The sequence below is a fragment of the Myotis davidii genome, unplaced genomic scaffold (genome assembly GCF_000327345.1).
Source record: "Myotis davidii unplaced genomic scaffold, ASM32734v1 scaffold334, whole genome shotgun sequence".
NCBI lineage: Eukaryota > Metazoa > Chordata > Mammalia > Chiroptera > Vespertilionidae > Myotis > Myotis davidii.
In genome coordinates, this window is record NW_006285797.1 from 63,107 (window position 1) to 78,810 (window position 15,704).

The following is a 15,704-nucleotide window of genomic DNA, read 5'->3' on the forward strand; positions in this document are numbered from 1 at the left end:
CACTGGGGTGCCTGGCCAGTCTGGGTGAGGGGCTGAGGGCTGTTTTCAGGCTGGGGGTGACTGAAGCTCCCAACCGCTCCTTTTTTTCTTTTTCTTTTTTTATTCTGGGCCAGCTTTAGCTCTGAGGCTCCAGCTCTTAGGCCTCCGCTCCTTAAAGCAGGTATCTTGTTTGTTTCGGTTCTATAATCGAAACTCTGTATCAACTCCAGCTCTGAGATCCCAGCTAGCTGAAAGCAGGTTTCTGGGGTTTTGTTTAGCTTCTATATTTGTTACAATGTTTCAAACTGCAAGCTCAGAGGCCAGCAAGGCAGGCAGGGAACGTTGGTTTCCTCTGTCACTGAAGCAAGCAAGCCTCATGTTAGCTTCAAGCTGCCTGGCTGCTGGCCACCATCTTGGCTGGCAGTCAATTTGCATATCACCCTGATTAGCCAATGGGAAGGGTAGCAGACGTACGGCTAATTACCATGTTTCTCTTTTATTAGATAGGACTAGAGGCCCGGTGCATGAAATTTGTGCACTGGGAGGTGGGGTTCCCTCAGCACAGCCTGCCTTCTCAAGTCCGAGAGCCCTCAGTGGATGTCCTACTGATGGCCACCATCTGGCAGCAGAGGCTCAGAGCAGGCGTCGTGTGTGTGTGTGTGTGTGTGTGTGTGTATGTGTGTGTGTCCGCTGGGGGCCTGCCACCAGCCACACCATGGAGGCTTGGCGCAGGCGCCCCTCTGTGTTGATCTCTCAGGCTCCTGGCCTCCACTGCGAGTTTTTCTCTCCCTTGAGCTGTGGCCACGGTGGGGTGCTGCCTGCAGGCTGCGCTTTCCTGCTCTGGGACCACCATGGCTATCCCAGCAGCAGGCCCACCTGGGGACCGCCCGCCTTCCGCACTTGCCTCCTCTGGGATCACAATGGGGTCCCAGCTGGCAGCGGGGCTTAGGCGGCACACAGAGGTCCCGGCTGGGGCGGGGCTTAGGTGATGCGATCGCACCGCCTAAACCCGGCTGCCCAGGGCTGCACCCGGTCCGTATGGCATCTGGCGCTGGCCAGCCTTGCCTGCAGTATGCAAATTAGCTGTTATCTTGGGTGGCGGTTAATTTGCATGTGGCCGTTAATTAGCCAATTGGAAGTGTAACGGAGGTACAGTTAATTACCCTTTTTGTCTTTTATTAGCTAGGATAGATAGATAGATAGATAACAGGAGTTCCAGAAAGCAAGAGCAGAGAAAATAAAGAGGAAATTACCAATGAAACAATCCAAGGAATGTTCCCAGAATTGAATAACAGTTTCAGACTAAAAGGACTTACTGAATACCAAGCTCAATATATAAAACACACCTACACCAAGATGCAGTATCAGAAATATCAAAGCACTAGAGCTGATAAGGAAGAGATTCCACTAAGTTCCCGAAGAAAAGTAGCTAACATATCCCCCCCCAAAAAAGATGGAATTAGTTTTAAATTTCTGAAGGAAAATTATTTCCAACCCTGAATTCAATGCTCAACCAAACCATGACTTCAATGAGAACAAATTAATCACATTTACAAACATACAAGAAGTGTGTCACCAAAATGAAGGCATTAAGCCAAAAAAGAGAAAATAGAAAACTGTAACACACAACAGAATCCTCAGAATGGTAAGGGGAGAGCCCTTAGGAGTAGATCAAAGGCTCCCAGAGATATTTCTTTAATGAAATAACAATTACAGAATATCTGATATGCACAGATATCTTTAGGAAAAATTTAGACAACTGGCAAAGTGGTTGGGGTGTAATTATTAACATGTATACAAAAGCTCTGAGTGGAGCCTGACCGGCATTACTCAGTGGTTGCGCGACAACCTATGAATCAGGAGGTCATGGTTCAATTCCATCAGGACACATGGATTGTAACCTCAAACCCCAGTGGGGGTGTGTGGGAGACAGCTGATCAATGATTCTCTCTCATCATTGACGTTTCTATCTCTCTCTCTCTACCTCTCCCTTTCTCTCTGAAATCAATAAAAATATATTTTTTAAAAAGCTGTGTGTACAAATATATAAAGCTATAAGCAAATGAAAAAACAAATCTTACATCAGAAAAACAAAAAGATGTATAGGAAAAGTAACCACAGTTCACTAAACAGATCATCTCTGCTAGAATAGAAAATCACAGTAACATACATAAACACTACTGCTCTAACAAAATTATATAGAAGAATGAGAAAATGTACTTTTGTGTGATAGGGTCAAGAGAAGAATGCTAAATCATCATAATTCACAGTGGGAAGTCAATAAATACCTACATCAGAATAATCATAAAGTAGCAATATACATGCTACTCAGAAACATGGAATAAATGTCTCTGGGGAAATGAAAATGGGTAGTGCAATAGTGAGTACTGAAAACTCGTAGAACTAGTCAATTCTTTAAATTATGTGAATGTATCATTTCCATTAAAATTTATAAAAATTATGTCAGCATATTGGTGTAAGCTCAAAACTCATTATCAAAATGCTCAGCAAACTGACAATTTCTCACATCTGTCCCTACACCTTGGATTTTCTAGGTAATCTTTGAAAGGATTACCTTGTGCCATTAAACGAGGTGATTTTCTTGGTGATCTCACTGAATTTTCTTCTACTTTGTCCCTCAAATTCCTGTTAGGTAAAATCAGTTCTTCTTCATCAATGGTATCATTGCCACTTTCTTTAACAACTCCTTCGTCCATAATATCGTCAAGACCAACAACTAGAAAAAAAACAAAAACAACCAAAAAAATTACTTCTAAAAAATATTGGGGATGTTTAAGTACGTAATGGCCTGTACAGAATATTGTGAGAACTGAATGCAATAGTACATAGGCTTGAAAATCTAGGTCTATTCCTAGTATGTGATATTGCCACTACTAGCTCCCAATTCAGGTTTACAAACTTCTACCTTATGAGGCAACTAAGAAAGGCTATAATCTTTCTTGATTTGACCTCCACTATCACTGTCACTTATTCACTGTCCCTTTGTGAACATAACAAGCAACTAACTATACCTGAGTACTTGATTACCAATTTTGGTTAAAGTAGTACAAAAGAGTTTAATATCCTAAAAAGCTTGTGATTCTAGATTCATGCTAGAACCAAAAAGATTCTAACTTTATATGCTACATGTATGAAAGTATTGTAGATAATACCTTTTAGTGGTAATACACAGACACAAATGAAAACACTGAAACTTTCCCTTCCCCCAAATGCTAGAAAAAAATGGTAGTTGTTGCCCAGCTGGCATGGCTCGGTGGTTGAGCACTGACCTATGAACCAGGAGGTCACAGTTCTATTCCTGGTCAGGTCATATGCCCAGGTTGTGGGCTCAGTCCCAGTGAGGGTTGTGCAGGAGGCAGCCAATCAATAATTCTTCTCTCATCATTGGTCTCTCTCTCTCTCTCTCTCTCTCTCTCTCTCTCTCTCTCTCTCTCTCCTTCCCTCTCTCCCTCTCCCTTCCTCTCCAAAATCTTAAATGGTAGTTGTTTAATATAGCTATATAATCAAATTACTTTCTCCTACTCAAAAGAGAGAAAGTGGGAAGATATAGAAAAGGATTGAGAGATAATTAAGAAAATAAAAATACTGAAACACCATACTTATACTGTCACTGGGTTTATTTCTTTATATAACAAATATACCTTAAATAGCTGACATAAAACAATTCTAAATGTGCAGTTGCATGAAATCTAGTAAAAAAGAATGTGATTATTTAGATCAGAAGGCCCAAATTCAAATCCCCGCTAAAATCTATAATAAAAGAGTAATGCTAATTAGACCAGACGTCCTTCTGGACGAAGCCGAGGCAGCCAGGGCCCGGGCGGGGACCAAGCCCCTTGCACAAATTTCGTGCATCAGGCATCCAGTACTTAAATAAAACTTGACCAAGTCACTTAACCTAGCATATCAGTTTTGTTTTTTTATCTCTAAAATGAGAATAACAATACCTCTCCTACCTACCTTACAGGACTTGTGAGGAAGAAGTAATGTATGAGAACTCACTTTGTAAACTTTAGAATACTAGACATATGTTAGTTATTATCTTTATCCTAGGGGGTTAGAAGGACCCTCAACAAGTTATCTAGTCATCATCTTTGTAGCCAAGTAGAACTTCATTTAAAAGAGCTCAATAAGATTAGTAGTCTATCCTAAAATTTAAAGAGAACAAAATTCCTTATAAATATAGTTTCAAATGGTACAATCTTTTTGAAGAGCAATCTGACAAATGGAATCACAAAACTGCTAATACACGTTGACCACAAAATTACAAAGAATGGAAAAGTGAATTATGGAAAAAATGCTGGCTTTTTAAAAAAACATACTTTGGTCCTTGTTAACCAATGATATGTGTGTATGGACATTTAGATAAACAGAAAAATTAGCAGGAAATAGATGAAAATTATAACAGCTGTTCTATAAAAGACAAGAATATACTTCTTGCTTTTTTCCACATTTCCTGCCATTTGTATTACTCTCACAGAGTATCACTATGCTTGGCATTACAAGCTTAGAGAATATACTTTAGGAAAATTCATCAGGACTCATTTAAGATATAATTTAAGGAGAAACAGGTGGGGAGTTCAGTTAGAAAGCTATCCCACCATGATGGAAACTTATGTTGCCACACATTCACATATATTCTCAAAGAATTTTTAATATCATATTTACATTTCTACCATGTTCATTTTAAAAAGCAAAATTTAAGACTATTTTATCAATTTTATATAAAAGCATATATACAATATATGCATTACAAATATGGATAGAAATAGTTCAAGAAAAAAAAAAAGCGTTATCAGTCATTATATCTCTAGTGGTAAGGTGGATAAGGAATTTTGGAGTTTTTTTACTCATTGTTATTTCTGTGCTTTCCACATTTTCAACAATGAACATGTAAAGAAAAAAACCAATTCAAAAGAGGAAAATAGTCCAGGAGAAAAGTGACTAAAGTCTGAATAACAGTGTTTGTTGATAGGGAGTGAAAAGGTATGTTATGAATTTTAGAGCTATATTACAAAGCAGAGTCAACAGGATTTAGCAAGCCAAATTCAAATGTCAGTTACTAAGTCTTATCATATTTCATTTGCTAGCAGCATCTGACACAGCTGACACTCTCCTTCCACACTTAGCTCCTAGACATCACATCCTCCTATCTCACTAGCCACTCCTTAAGATTTTTTGATAGAGCCTCCCACTTCTTTCAGATGTCTACATACTGGAGAACTTAAGGGGGTTCAGTCCTCCCTTTTCTCTTCTGTATCTACATTCACTCCTCCCTAAGCAATCTCATCTAGGACCCATCTATACTTGGATAACTCCCAAGTTATTTTTTCCATCCCCAACTCACAGATGACCTTTGGAAGAGTATAATTTAACATCTCCACTAGGTATCTCAAGCTTAACATATTGAAAATAAACACTAATACCACCTATTCTCCCGCCCCTCAATAAAACTGCCCAACCTAGGATATTCCTAGTAACAGAACCCTCATTCATTCACCCCGTTGTTCAAGCCTAAACACTCAAGAACTATCTTTAGCTCCTTTCTCCTATCCCACGTCCAAGTTATAAGCGTACTCTGCTAGCTCTATCTATAACATATCACTCATCTGAGCCCTAGTCCGTTTGGCTCAGTGGATAAAGCATCGGCCTGCAAACTGAAAGGTCCTGGGCTCGACTTTGGCCAAGGGCGCATGCCTGGGGTTGTGGGCTCGGTTCCTAGTGGGTGGTGTGCAGGATGCAGCCCATCAATGATTCTCTCTCATCATTGACATTTCTCTCTCTCTCTCCCTCTCCCTTCCTCTCTGAAATGTGGGATATTTTTAAAATATTTTAAAAATATATATATCACTCATAAGACCATTTATCTCCTCCACAGCTAACATTCCACTCATAACCACCATCATCTCTCATAAAGACGATGTTTCCTAGTATCCCAGGTTCCTCTACTGTCACCCCATCACACACAAGGCTTTTTCTCCACAGTCATCACTGTAATCCTTCTCAAATATGTATGTCCCAGGATTCTTATACTATCCAAGGATCCTCAACAACTAAAGCACCTACTTATTAACCTCTCAGTGCCTTAAGTGCTTCTATAAAGTGGAGATACTAGTGATCAGAGGGTTACTGTGATCATCAAATTAATATGTGTAAAGGGCTTAGAGAATAGTAATTGCTACATAGAAAGCCCTATATTAACTGTTAACTGTTTTGTTTCAAAGTATCCCCATTCATGTACCTCACAATCAAAAATTATGTATTCCTTCTCCCTTATTTTCTTCAACTTCCCTTAGAACAGCGGTTTCTCAACCTGTGGGTTGCGACCCCTTTAGGGGTCGAACAACCCTTTCACAGGGGTCGCCTAAGACCATGGGAAAACACATATATAATTACTTATTGTTTTTGTGATTTATCACTATGCTTTAATTATGTTCAATTTGTAAAAATGAAATTGGGGGTCACCACAACATGAAGAACTGTATTAAAGGGTCGCGGCATTAGGAAGGTTGAGAACCACTGCCTAAGAACAAATTAACCATTAAAAAGGGTATCTAAGATTTCTTCTAATGCACAATTGAAATAATTCACAGTAAAGAATAATCTCAGGCAAATCCTTCAAATTAGGTACTTTAAAAAGTTTAATCCAACTGCTTTTGCTAAGAAAATGAGAAGTAAAGGAGAACCTGGGCTCTTTTCAGAACACTGCCTATTCTCAGGGCCCTCTCACATCTTCCCTTCCCAGGGCCACAGGCAAGCTAAGATTCAGTATTTGATATACAACTTTTTAAAAAGTGACCAGTCCTATTCAATACAACCACTAAAATGGGAACTTTGGTTTACCCCAAAAAAGTGCAATGTCCTGAATTGTTTAGAAGACAAGTTGTTCGGCCAGCCATACCATGCAGAAAAAACAGTAAGCTTTTCCCCCATTCCCACATTTCAGAATTAGGTGTCATTCTCATTTGGAAATTTTGGCATAAAATCTAGGACCATATTCAGAAATCTCTTTTAACCTGAATTTAAATCACATTAAAATCCCTCCCCCATCCCTATACCGAAATGGCCCTAATTAAATGTGCTGAGGTCTGATGCCAGTCAGGTCTATGGGAAGTCCTCCTAACACTAACACTACTTTATTTCAGACTACTTAATTCTGATCTCTTTTTTGGAAAAGGAGATAAAAGAAAACAGAACAAAACCATTTGGAGTTAGATTTATTAAATTTCTCAACAACTGGAATTAGTTTAAATCACTTTAGTACCATAGAAAAGGGAGAACCACATTTGACATTTCTTAATTCATGCTGGCAGTACAAAAGCCAACTCAACTACTTCTATGGCAGGTATTTCCTCTATTATAAAAGTTTACATTAAGAATCAGATTTAAGCTGAGACCGGCTTGGCTCAATGGATAGAGCATCAGCCTGCGGACTGAAAGATCCCGGGTTCGATTCCGGTCGGGGGCATGTACCTTGGTTGCGGGCATATCCCCAGCAGGAGATGTGCAGGAGGCAGCTGATCGATGATTCTCTCTCATCGATGTTTCTAACTCTCTGTCTCTCTCCCTTCCTCTCTGTAAAAAAATCAATAAAATATATTTTTTTAAAAAAAGAATCAGATTTAAGAAAAAAACTAAAGACCATGATGTCTTTGCAGAGTCACAAGAATAAAAATAAGTCTTGCGTTTTGAAACAGAGTTTCCTTCATGGATAATTCATACATTTATTCCTAAAATAGGCTGTATCAATCCATTCGCCATCAAGTTTTATGTTATATGTAATTAACCATTTGGGATGAAGTTATCATTTTAGATAGTAGCATTTCCTAATTTGAAAAATACAAATACTACTACTATACACATATATTTTTCTTCTTCAATTCCTTCTTTACAATAAACTTTAAAACATAGGTTTGCTGAGTTAAAGGCAAATATATATTTTTTTACTATTTTATCTCATTATATGACTTTGCATAAAGATTACACACAATTTATAGTGTAAAGGGCTGCATATTATGCCTCAGTAAGAACTCACTGACACTGCCCTGGCCAGTGTGGCTCAGTTGGTTGGAGTGCAAGAGGCAGCCAATTAATGATGTTTCTCTCTCATTGATGTTTCTATCTCTCTATCTCTCTTTCTTCTCTCTCTAGAAATCAATAAAAACATTTTTTTAAAAATTAGGTAGCATGCCAAATTGAGGAGTGTCTTGTAGGCCAAAAGGCCTACGTTAGCATTTTTCCTTTGTGCGAAATGGAAAGTTTCCAGAGCACTGTGAACATGAGGGTGATATGACCTAACTTATTAAAGGATCATTCTTGGTGCTCGTTTGAGAATACACTGTAGAAATCCTCAAAGGCAGAAACAGGGAAGCCACTTAGTGTCTAAAGCTATAATCCAAGTGAGAGATGGAAATGGCTAAGACCACAGTGGCAGTGAAGAAACAGAAGTAGCCAGACTGCTGACCAATTGAATATGTGAAAGAAAAGGATATGTAAAGAATGATGCAAAGTAAGAAACTCAAAAGGAGTTGCCATCTATAGAGAGGGGGATGAGTGTAGGAAGAATTGTACCAGGGAACCTGGGATGTGGGGAAGTAGGTTTCAAGGAGTTCCGTTTTAGACATTAAGCTTAAGATGACAAATAGACATCCAAAGAAGTAAACACAGGTGTCTAGAGTTTAGGCAAGTTAAGGCTAAGGAGATATGTATGTATATATGTATGTATGTATGTGTACTGGGATACTGAATTACAGTTTTTTAAATTATGAAATTGGGTAACATTACCACAAAAGTCAGTAGAAACAGATTTCTAAAATAATGCCTAAAATCTGAACCCTGATATACTCCAGTGTTCGGTCAGAAAGCAGCAGAGAGGAAGAAAGGGAAGTGAGAGAATAACCAAGAGAGTTGTAAAAAGTCAAAGTGAATAGATTATTTCAAAAGGCAGATCAACTGAGCTAAGTGGCACTAATAGGTAGAATAAAAGAGAAATGGCCCTTGGATCTGGTAGTATGACAGTGACCAGTGAGGGTGAAATCTGAATTTGAAGGAAAGAAACAGTGGGGATAGAGAGCATACAAATTCCAGGAGTTCTGTTGTACACAGAGTGGAAGAACAGGGCAATATAAATATACTAGTGGATAAATATAAAAGATTATATGTCATGCCTAGTTGGTTTGGCTCAGTGGATAGAATGTTGGCCTGCAAACTGAAGGGTCCCGAGGTCAATTCCGGTCAAGGGCAAATGCCAGGGTCGCAGGCTTGATCCCCAGTTGGGGGCATGGAGGAGGCAGCTGATCAATGATTTTACCTCATCATTGATGTTTCTATCTCTCTCCCTCTCACTTCCTCTCTGAAATCAGTAAAAATATGTATATTTTTTAAAAGCCTGCTTAAAAAAAAAAAAGATTATATGAGGTAACACTGAAATTCAATTGTAAGAATGACAGAGTATATACTTCTTTTCAATTCTGTCAAGCACAGATAAAACAAAAGGGAGCGTTGGATATTCCATCATGTTAACTACAACCCATATCTATGGAAAACAGAATAGAAACCTAAAGTCAAAACATGAAAATCTAATTTCATAAAATCAATATTATCTAAGATATAAGGGCTAAAAATTTACTAAAGGTTTATGTTTCACTCCCAGGCAACACTGATTATGATTTTAAGGAAAATGCTGAAATATACATACCAAAATTTCAACTGGATTAGATGTGCCCCAATGTTTCTAAAAACAAGCACACAGAAAAGGCACTGGGACACCCACTGGCCAATTCTGGAAAAACTAGTGACCAGTTTAACACTGTTAATACAAGCTTGTGTGTTTGGGAAGCATCAGGGAGTACTTAGGTGCTTAAGAAAGATACATCAATTGGCTGCCTGCGATATGGGCTCCACCTGGGATAGAACCTGCAACCTAGCTATGTGCCCTGACCAGGACTCAAACCCATGACCTTCTGATGTATGGGACGACACTCCAACCAACAGAGCCAAAGCAGCCAGAGCTTATACTTTTATTTCTTAGGTTTTTCTTTTTAAGGTGGGAGAGCATATGGGAAATAACTGTCTTCACAGTTCATTTGCATAGACCACCAATTAAGACTCACTTGTGTAAAGCTAAATATAAATATAATCATGTAAACACAACCCAAGAGGATACTAGAACTATTTAGTATCAACAATAGATTTTAACTTGATAACAAGGACTAACTAATCACTTAAATTAATGTAGGTATACCTTTCATTTGCTATTTTTGTACTTGAAATGTATTTCAGTGACTCAGGATCTTTTTGTTGCTGTTAATTCTCACCTGAGGATATTTTTCCATTGATTTTGAGAGAGAACAGAAAGGAGGGGGAGAGACAGAGAGAGAGAAACATCAATGTGAGAGACATACATCGATTGGTTACCTCCCGCATGCACCCTGACCAAGGCCGGGATCAAGCCTGCAACCAAGGTACGTGCCCTTGACCAGAATCGAACCTGGGACCCTTCAATCCGGGGACCAATGCTCCAACCACTGAGCCAAAGCAGCTAGGGCACTTACCCAGAATCTTCAAAAGGCTGGCCATTACCTATCTCTAAGGATGCTGCTGCTCTTAAGGTCACTTACACAGAGAGGCCTGCCCTAACCGGCCCAAATCAAATAAACCATGACTTCCCACTGCCAATCAAACAACCACACATTTTGAATCATCTTACACTTTATCTGTGAGCTCCATGAGGACAGGTATACTGTCTCAAACACCACTGTATCCTCCAGCAGTGGAAAGAGTCTGGCACACAATAGGAATATTTGTTAAATGAACAAACAGTACCAACTACTTTTATGCTAAAACAAATCATTATACCTCACAATTGTGGAACCATGAGCCAAACTGCTGATACCTGGAAATGCTATTTAATAAGAATGTTACAAAAAAAAAAGAATGTTATCATAAAAAGAAATCAGTTAAAAAAAATGCAACTCTACTCTTATAATATGGATCTTATTATTATTTATTGGCCTCATATATCAAAAATACAGATCTCAACCAGGCACTGTGTTTTATAACATTGTGTTCAATTTTACTCAAATAAAAGAGAAAAACCAGAGACAATCAAGGCTCAAGAAAAAGTTCTTAGAAGGTAACATCCCTAATCCGTAGCAGCCCAGGAAAAGATTTTAATGATATAGGCAATATTAAACAGAACAGAAATTCCATGAGGGCAGGAATTTGTCATTTTACTTACTGAGATATCCCTAATTCCTAGAATAGCAGCTAAAACATACAGTACCCAGTGTTAAAAACAGCTCAAATTTTTTAAAAATGTCATGAGATTAGAACCTCCACATTAAACTACACTCCAAGCAAGAAGTTAGCCTCTACTCTCATCACAGTAGTGCTGATTAACTCCTTGCAGAACTCAGAGTAAGAATGCAAGTTTAGAAAACAGAGATTAGAAGGAAGCATCCCAACATCGAGCAACCAAACAACAAAAAAGCTCCTTACTCAGAAAGACACCATTTTTCAGGATATGTGCATAGCAACCAAGGACTCTCTAGGGCTACAACTGAAAAAATCTCTATCTAAAAAAACTTTGATCAAGTATATTAAAACAGATTAAAGACATAACCTCCCATTAACAATGCCAAGGAGGTGAAAGATCTGTACACTAAAAACAATGAAAGAAACTGAAGACACACATACAAGATAAAGGAAAGTTATCCCATGTTCATGGATTGGAAGAATTATATTGTTAACATGTCCATACTACCTTCCTGTCTGGGTGGCTCAATTGATTGGAGCATCCTGTACACCAAAAAGTTGAGGGATCGATTCCAGGTCAGGCATACACTTAGGTTGCTGGTTCGATCCCTGGTCAGGGTGTGTACAGGGAGACAAATTATCTATGCTTCTCTCTCATATTGATGTTTCTCTCTCTTTCAAAATCAAGAAAACATATCCTCAGGTGAGGATTTAAAAAAAAATTAAAAGTACCTTGGCTGGTAGTTCAGTTGGCTAGAGCATTGGTCCAATATGCCAAGGTTACAAGTTCAATCCCCGGTCAGGGCACATACAAGATGCAGCAATGAATGCATAAATAAGTGGAACAACAAACTGATGTTTCTCTCTCTCTCTAAAATCAATAAATGTAATTTTTTTTTAAAGACCATACAACCCAAAACAATCTACACATTCAAGACAATCCCTATCAAAATCCCAATGGCATTTTTCACAGAACTAGAAATAACATCCCTGGCCAAGTAGGTCAGTGGTTGGAGCTTTCTCCTGATATGCAAAGGTTGCAGGTTAGATCCCTGATCAGTATACATACAAAATTCAGCCAATGAGTGCATAAATGAGTGGAACAACAAGTCAATGTTTCTCTCTCCTCCTCCTCCTCTTCCTCCTCCTCCTCCTTCCTCCCTCCCTCCCCCATTCCTCTCTCAAAAATATTAAAAAAATCCTAATACTTATATGGAACTACAAAAGACCCCCACCCCACCCCAAAAGCAAAACAAGTCTGAGAAAAAAAATAACGAAACTGGAGGCAGTACACTTCCTGATTTCCAACTATATTACAAAGCTATAGTAATTACAAGTATGGTATTGGCATAAAAACAGACACATAAAATCAATGGAATAGAACAGAGTCCAGAAATAAACCCATGCATATATGGTCCATTAATTTATGACAAAGAAACCAAGAATATAAAATGAATAAAGGACAGCCTCTTCAATAAATGATGCTAGGGCCCTGACCTGTTTGGCTCAGTGGACAGAGTGTTGGCCTGAGGACTGAAGGGTCCCAGGTTTGATTCCAGTCAAGGGCATGTACCTTGGTTGCGGGCACATCCCCAGTAGGGGGTGTGCAGGAGGCAGCTGATCGATGTTTCTCACTCTCTATCATGTAAATATATTATGTTATGTTTATATATTAAATTAATATATTAACAATCTCTCCCTCTCTGTAAAAATCAATAAAATATATAAAAAATAAAATAAGTGATGCTAGGAAAACTGGAAGCCAGATGCAAGACTGAATGAAAACTGGACCCCTTATCTTATACCGTACCAATAAAATCAATGCAAAAGAAGACAAGACAGGAATTAAGCTACTTGCCATCACTGTTTGGCAATAAATTTTTGGATTTGACACCAAAAGTAAAGGCAACAAAAGCAAAAATAATCAAATGGGACTACATCAAATCAAAAAGCTTCTACACAGCAACGGAAACCATCAACAAAACAAAAAGACAACCTATGGAACAGGAGAAAATATTTGCAAATCATTTTTTGATAAGTGATTAATATACAAGATGTATAAAGAACTCATCTGATAAGTGATTAACATAGAAAATGTATAAAGAACTCATACAAGTCAACAGCACACAAAAAAAAATGTTAATAGGCAGATGAACAGAATAGACGCTCCTCTAAAGACATACAAATGAACAAGAGATACAAGAAAAGGTGCTCAATATCATTAACTATCAGGAAAATGAAAATCAAAACCACAATTCAGTAGTTCCTCACACCCTGTTAGAATGACTATTACCAAAAAGATAAAAGTTAAGTGTTAGTGAGGATGTGTAGAAAAGGGAATCCTTGTGCTATTGGTGATATGTAAACTAGTGCAGCCACTATTAAAAACAACATAAAGTTCCTAAAAATATTTAAAAATAGAACTGCCACATAATCTAGCACTCCCACACCTAGGAATAAAGATATGGTACACACACACACCCACACACACACACACACACACACACCACTGGAGTCAAATCTATCCATGAGAAAGAAGGAAATCCTACCATTTGGAAAAAGAAAGAAATCCTGCTACTTGGGATAACAGGGATGAACCTTGAGGGCACTGCGCTAAGTGAGATAAGACAGACAGAAAACACAAATACTGCAGGGTATCACTTTCATGTGGAATCTTAAAAAAAAAAAAAGTCAAACTAAGGATAAAAAAGTGATTGCCAGGGGTTTTGGGGTGGGAGAAAACAGAATTGGGTTGAGGTTGACAAAAGGGTACAAACCTTCAACTATAGATAAGTAAACTCTGAGAACTTAAAACAGGGTGACTACTGTGGATAACCACTGTATCGTACTTTTGAGATGACTAGAATAGAACTTAAATGTTCTCACACATGCAAAATAAGATAAATATGTGAGGTGATGGTTATTAACTAACTAAATGGGGGAATCCTTATATAATGCATATGTATACCAAATCACCATAATGTACACTTTAAATATCTTACAATTTTATATGTCAATTATACCTTAATAAAGGTAATTTAAAAATGTATATAAGCTTGATATAAAAAAGTGTCAACTCTGCAATAAATTTAGAACATGTACAAGTATTATTAGAACTTGGAACACAAGGAAAAGAATTCTAATAAACCTAAACATACCTGATAAACTTAAATATCCCTAGGTAAAGGTCCTAATTTAATGACAAGAAATGAATTAATACTATATGTATTTAGTCTTAAACCAAAGACTATATACAGTAAAATATATCTCATTCCATTCTACAATGTAGGTTTAGAAGTCAATAAATACTTTATCTTCAATAAGTCTCTCTTGGCTCTTATGAGCATTTTGGACGGGGTGATCTCTTACCAGGTTAATTTCAGCCAAGATTCTAATTCAAGCCCTTCATAAGAAAAATGAAGTGAATAGCAGAGAAAAATAAGGCTCACTTTTGTTATTGCACCTTCATAAGCATCGACCAGCTTTTTTTTAAAGTCCTCACCTGAGGATATTTTTTTCCATTGAATTTTAGAAAGTAGACGGGAGGGAAGAGGGGGAGAGAAAGAGAGAAACATCAACGTGAGAGAGACACATCAATTGGTTGCCTCCCATACTCGCCTCAACTGGGGCAAGATCTAACCTGCAATTGAGATACATGCCCTTGACTGGGAATTGAACAACCTGTGACCCTTGGGTCCCCAAGCTGACGCTTTAACCACTGCACAAGTTGGCCAAGGCTAATCCCTTATTTTATTTCACATATTTTTAATAATCTGTTTTCCTAGTCTCTCAATTAGATGGATGAATATACTAGATGTTTAAGAAAGATACACTACTGCCTAGCTGGCATGGCTCAGTGGTTGAGCATTGACCTGTGACTGAGAAGGTAATGGTTCGACTCCTGGTTTGGGCACATGCCTAGGTTGTGGACTCAAGCCCCAGTGTAAGGGGCGTGCAGAAGGCAGCCAATCAATCGTTCTTTCTCATCATTGATGTTTATATCTCTCTCCCTCCCCCTCCTTTTCTGAAATCAATAAAAATATTTTTTTTAAAAAAAGACACACTACTAAGTCCAAGGACACTTCACAGAAGGTCTTTGAATAAAGTTCGTCATTTCAAAACATTAAGAATTTAACTCTTAGATAAATGATCCAATCAAAAAATGGGCAAAGGATTTAAATAGACACTTTTCAAAGGAGGACATACGGAAGGCCCAGAGAGATATGAAAACATGCTCAAAGTCACTAATCATCCGAGAGATGCAAATCAAAACAACAAGATACCATCTCACACCTGTCAGAATGGCTACCAACAACAAATCAACAAGTGCTGGTGAGGATGTGGAGAAAAGGAACCTTCCTGCACTGCTGGTAGGAATGCAGACTGGTGCAGCCACTGTGTAAGACAGTATGAACTTTCCTCAAGAAGTTAAAAATGGAACTCCCATT

The 15,704-nt window shown here is 38.2% G+C and overlaps 1 protein-coding gene across 8 annotated transcripts in view; it reads right to left on the reverse strand.

Moving 5' to 3' along the window:
• The window catches only part of PHF3 (PHD finger protein 3), an 80,449-nt gene that overhangs the window by 44,283 nt on the left and 20,462 nt on the right, over window positions 1–15,704 (reverse strand). For 6 of the 8 annotated variants that reach the window (XM_006756836.2, XM_015559478.1, XM_015559479.1 and 3 more), the window contains one exon: window positions 2,555–2,716. The exons of 1 other annotated variant lie outside the window; for it this stretch is intronic. In XM_006756836.2, coding sequence (XP_006756899.2) covers window positions 2,555–2,716 — 162 coding nt within the window. Of the gene's footprint in view, window positions 1–2,554; window positions 2,717–3,960; window positions 4,144–15,704 lie in introns of those variants that run through there. One more of the 8 variants, XM_006756838.2, reaches the window with a different exon arrangement.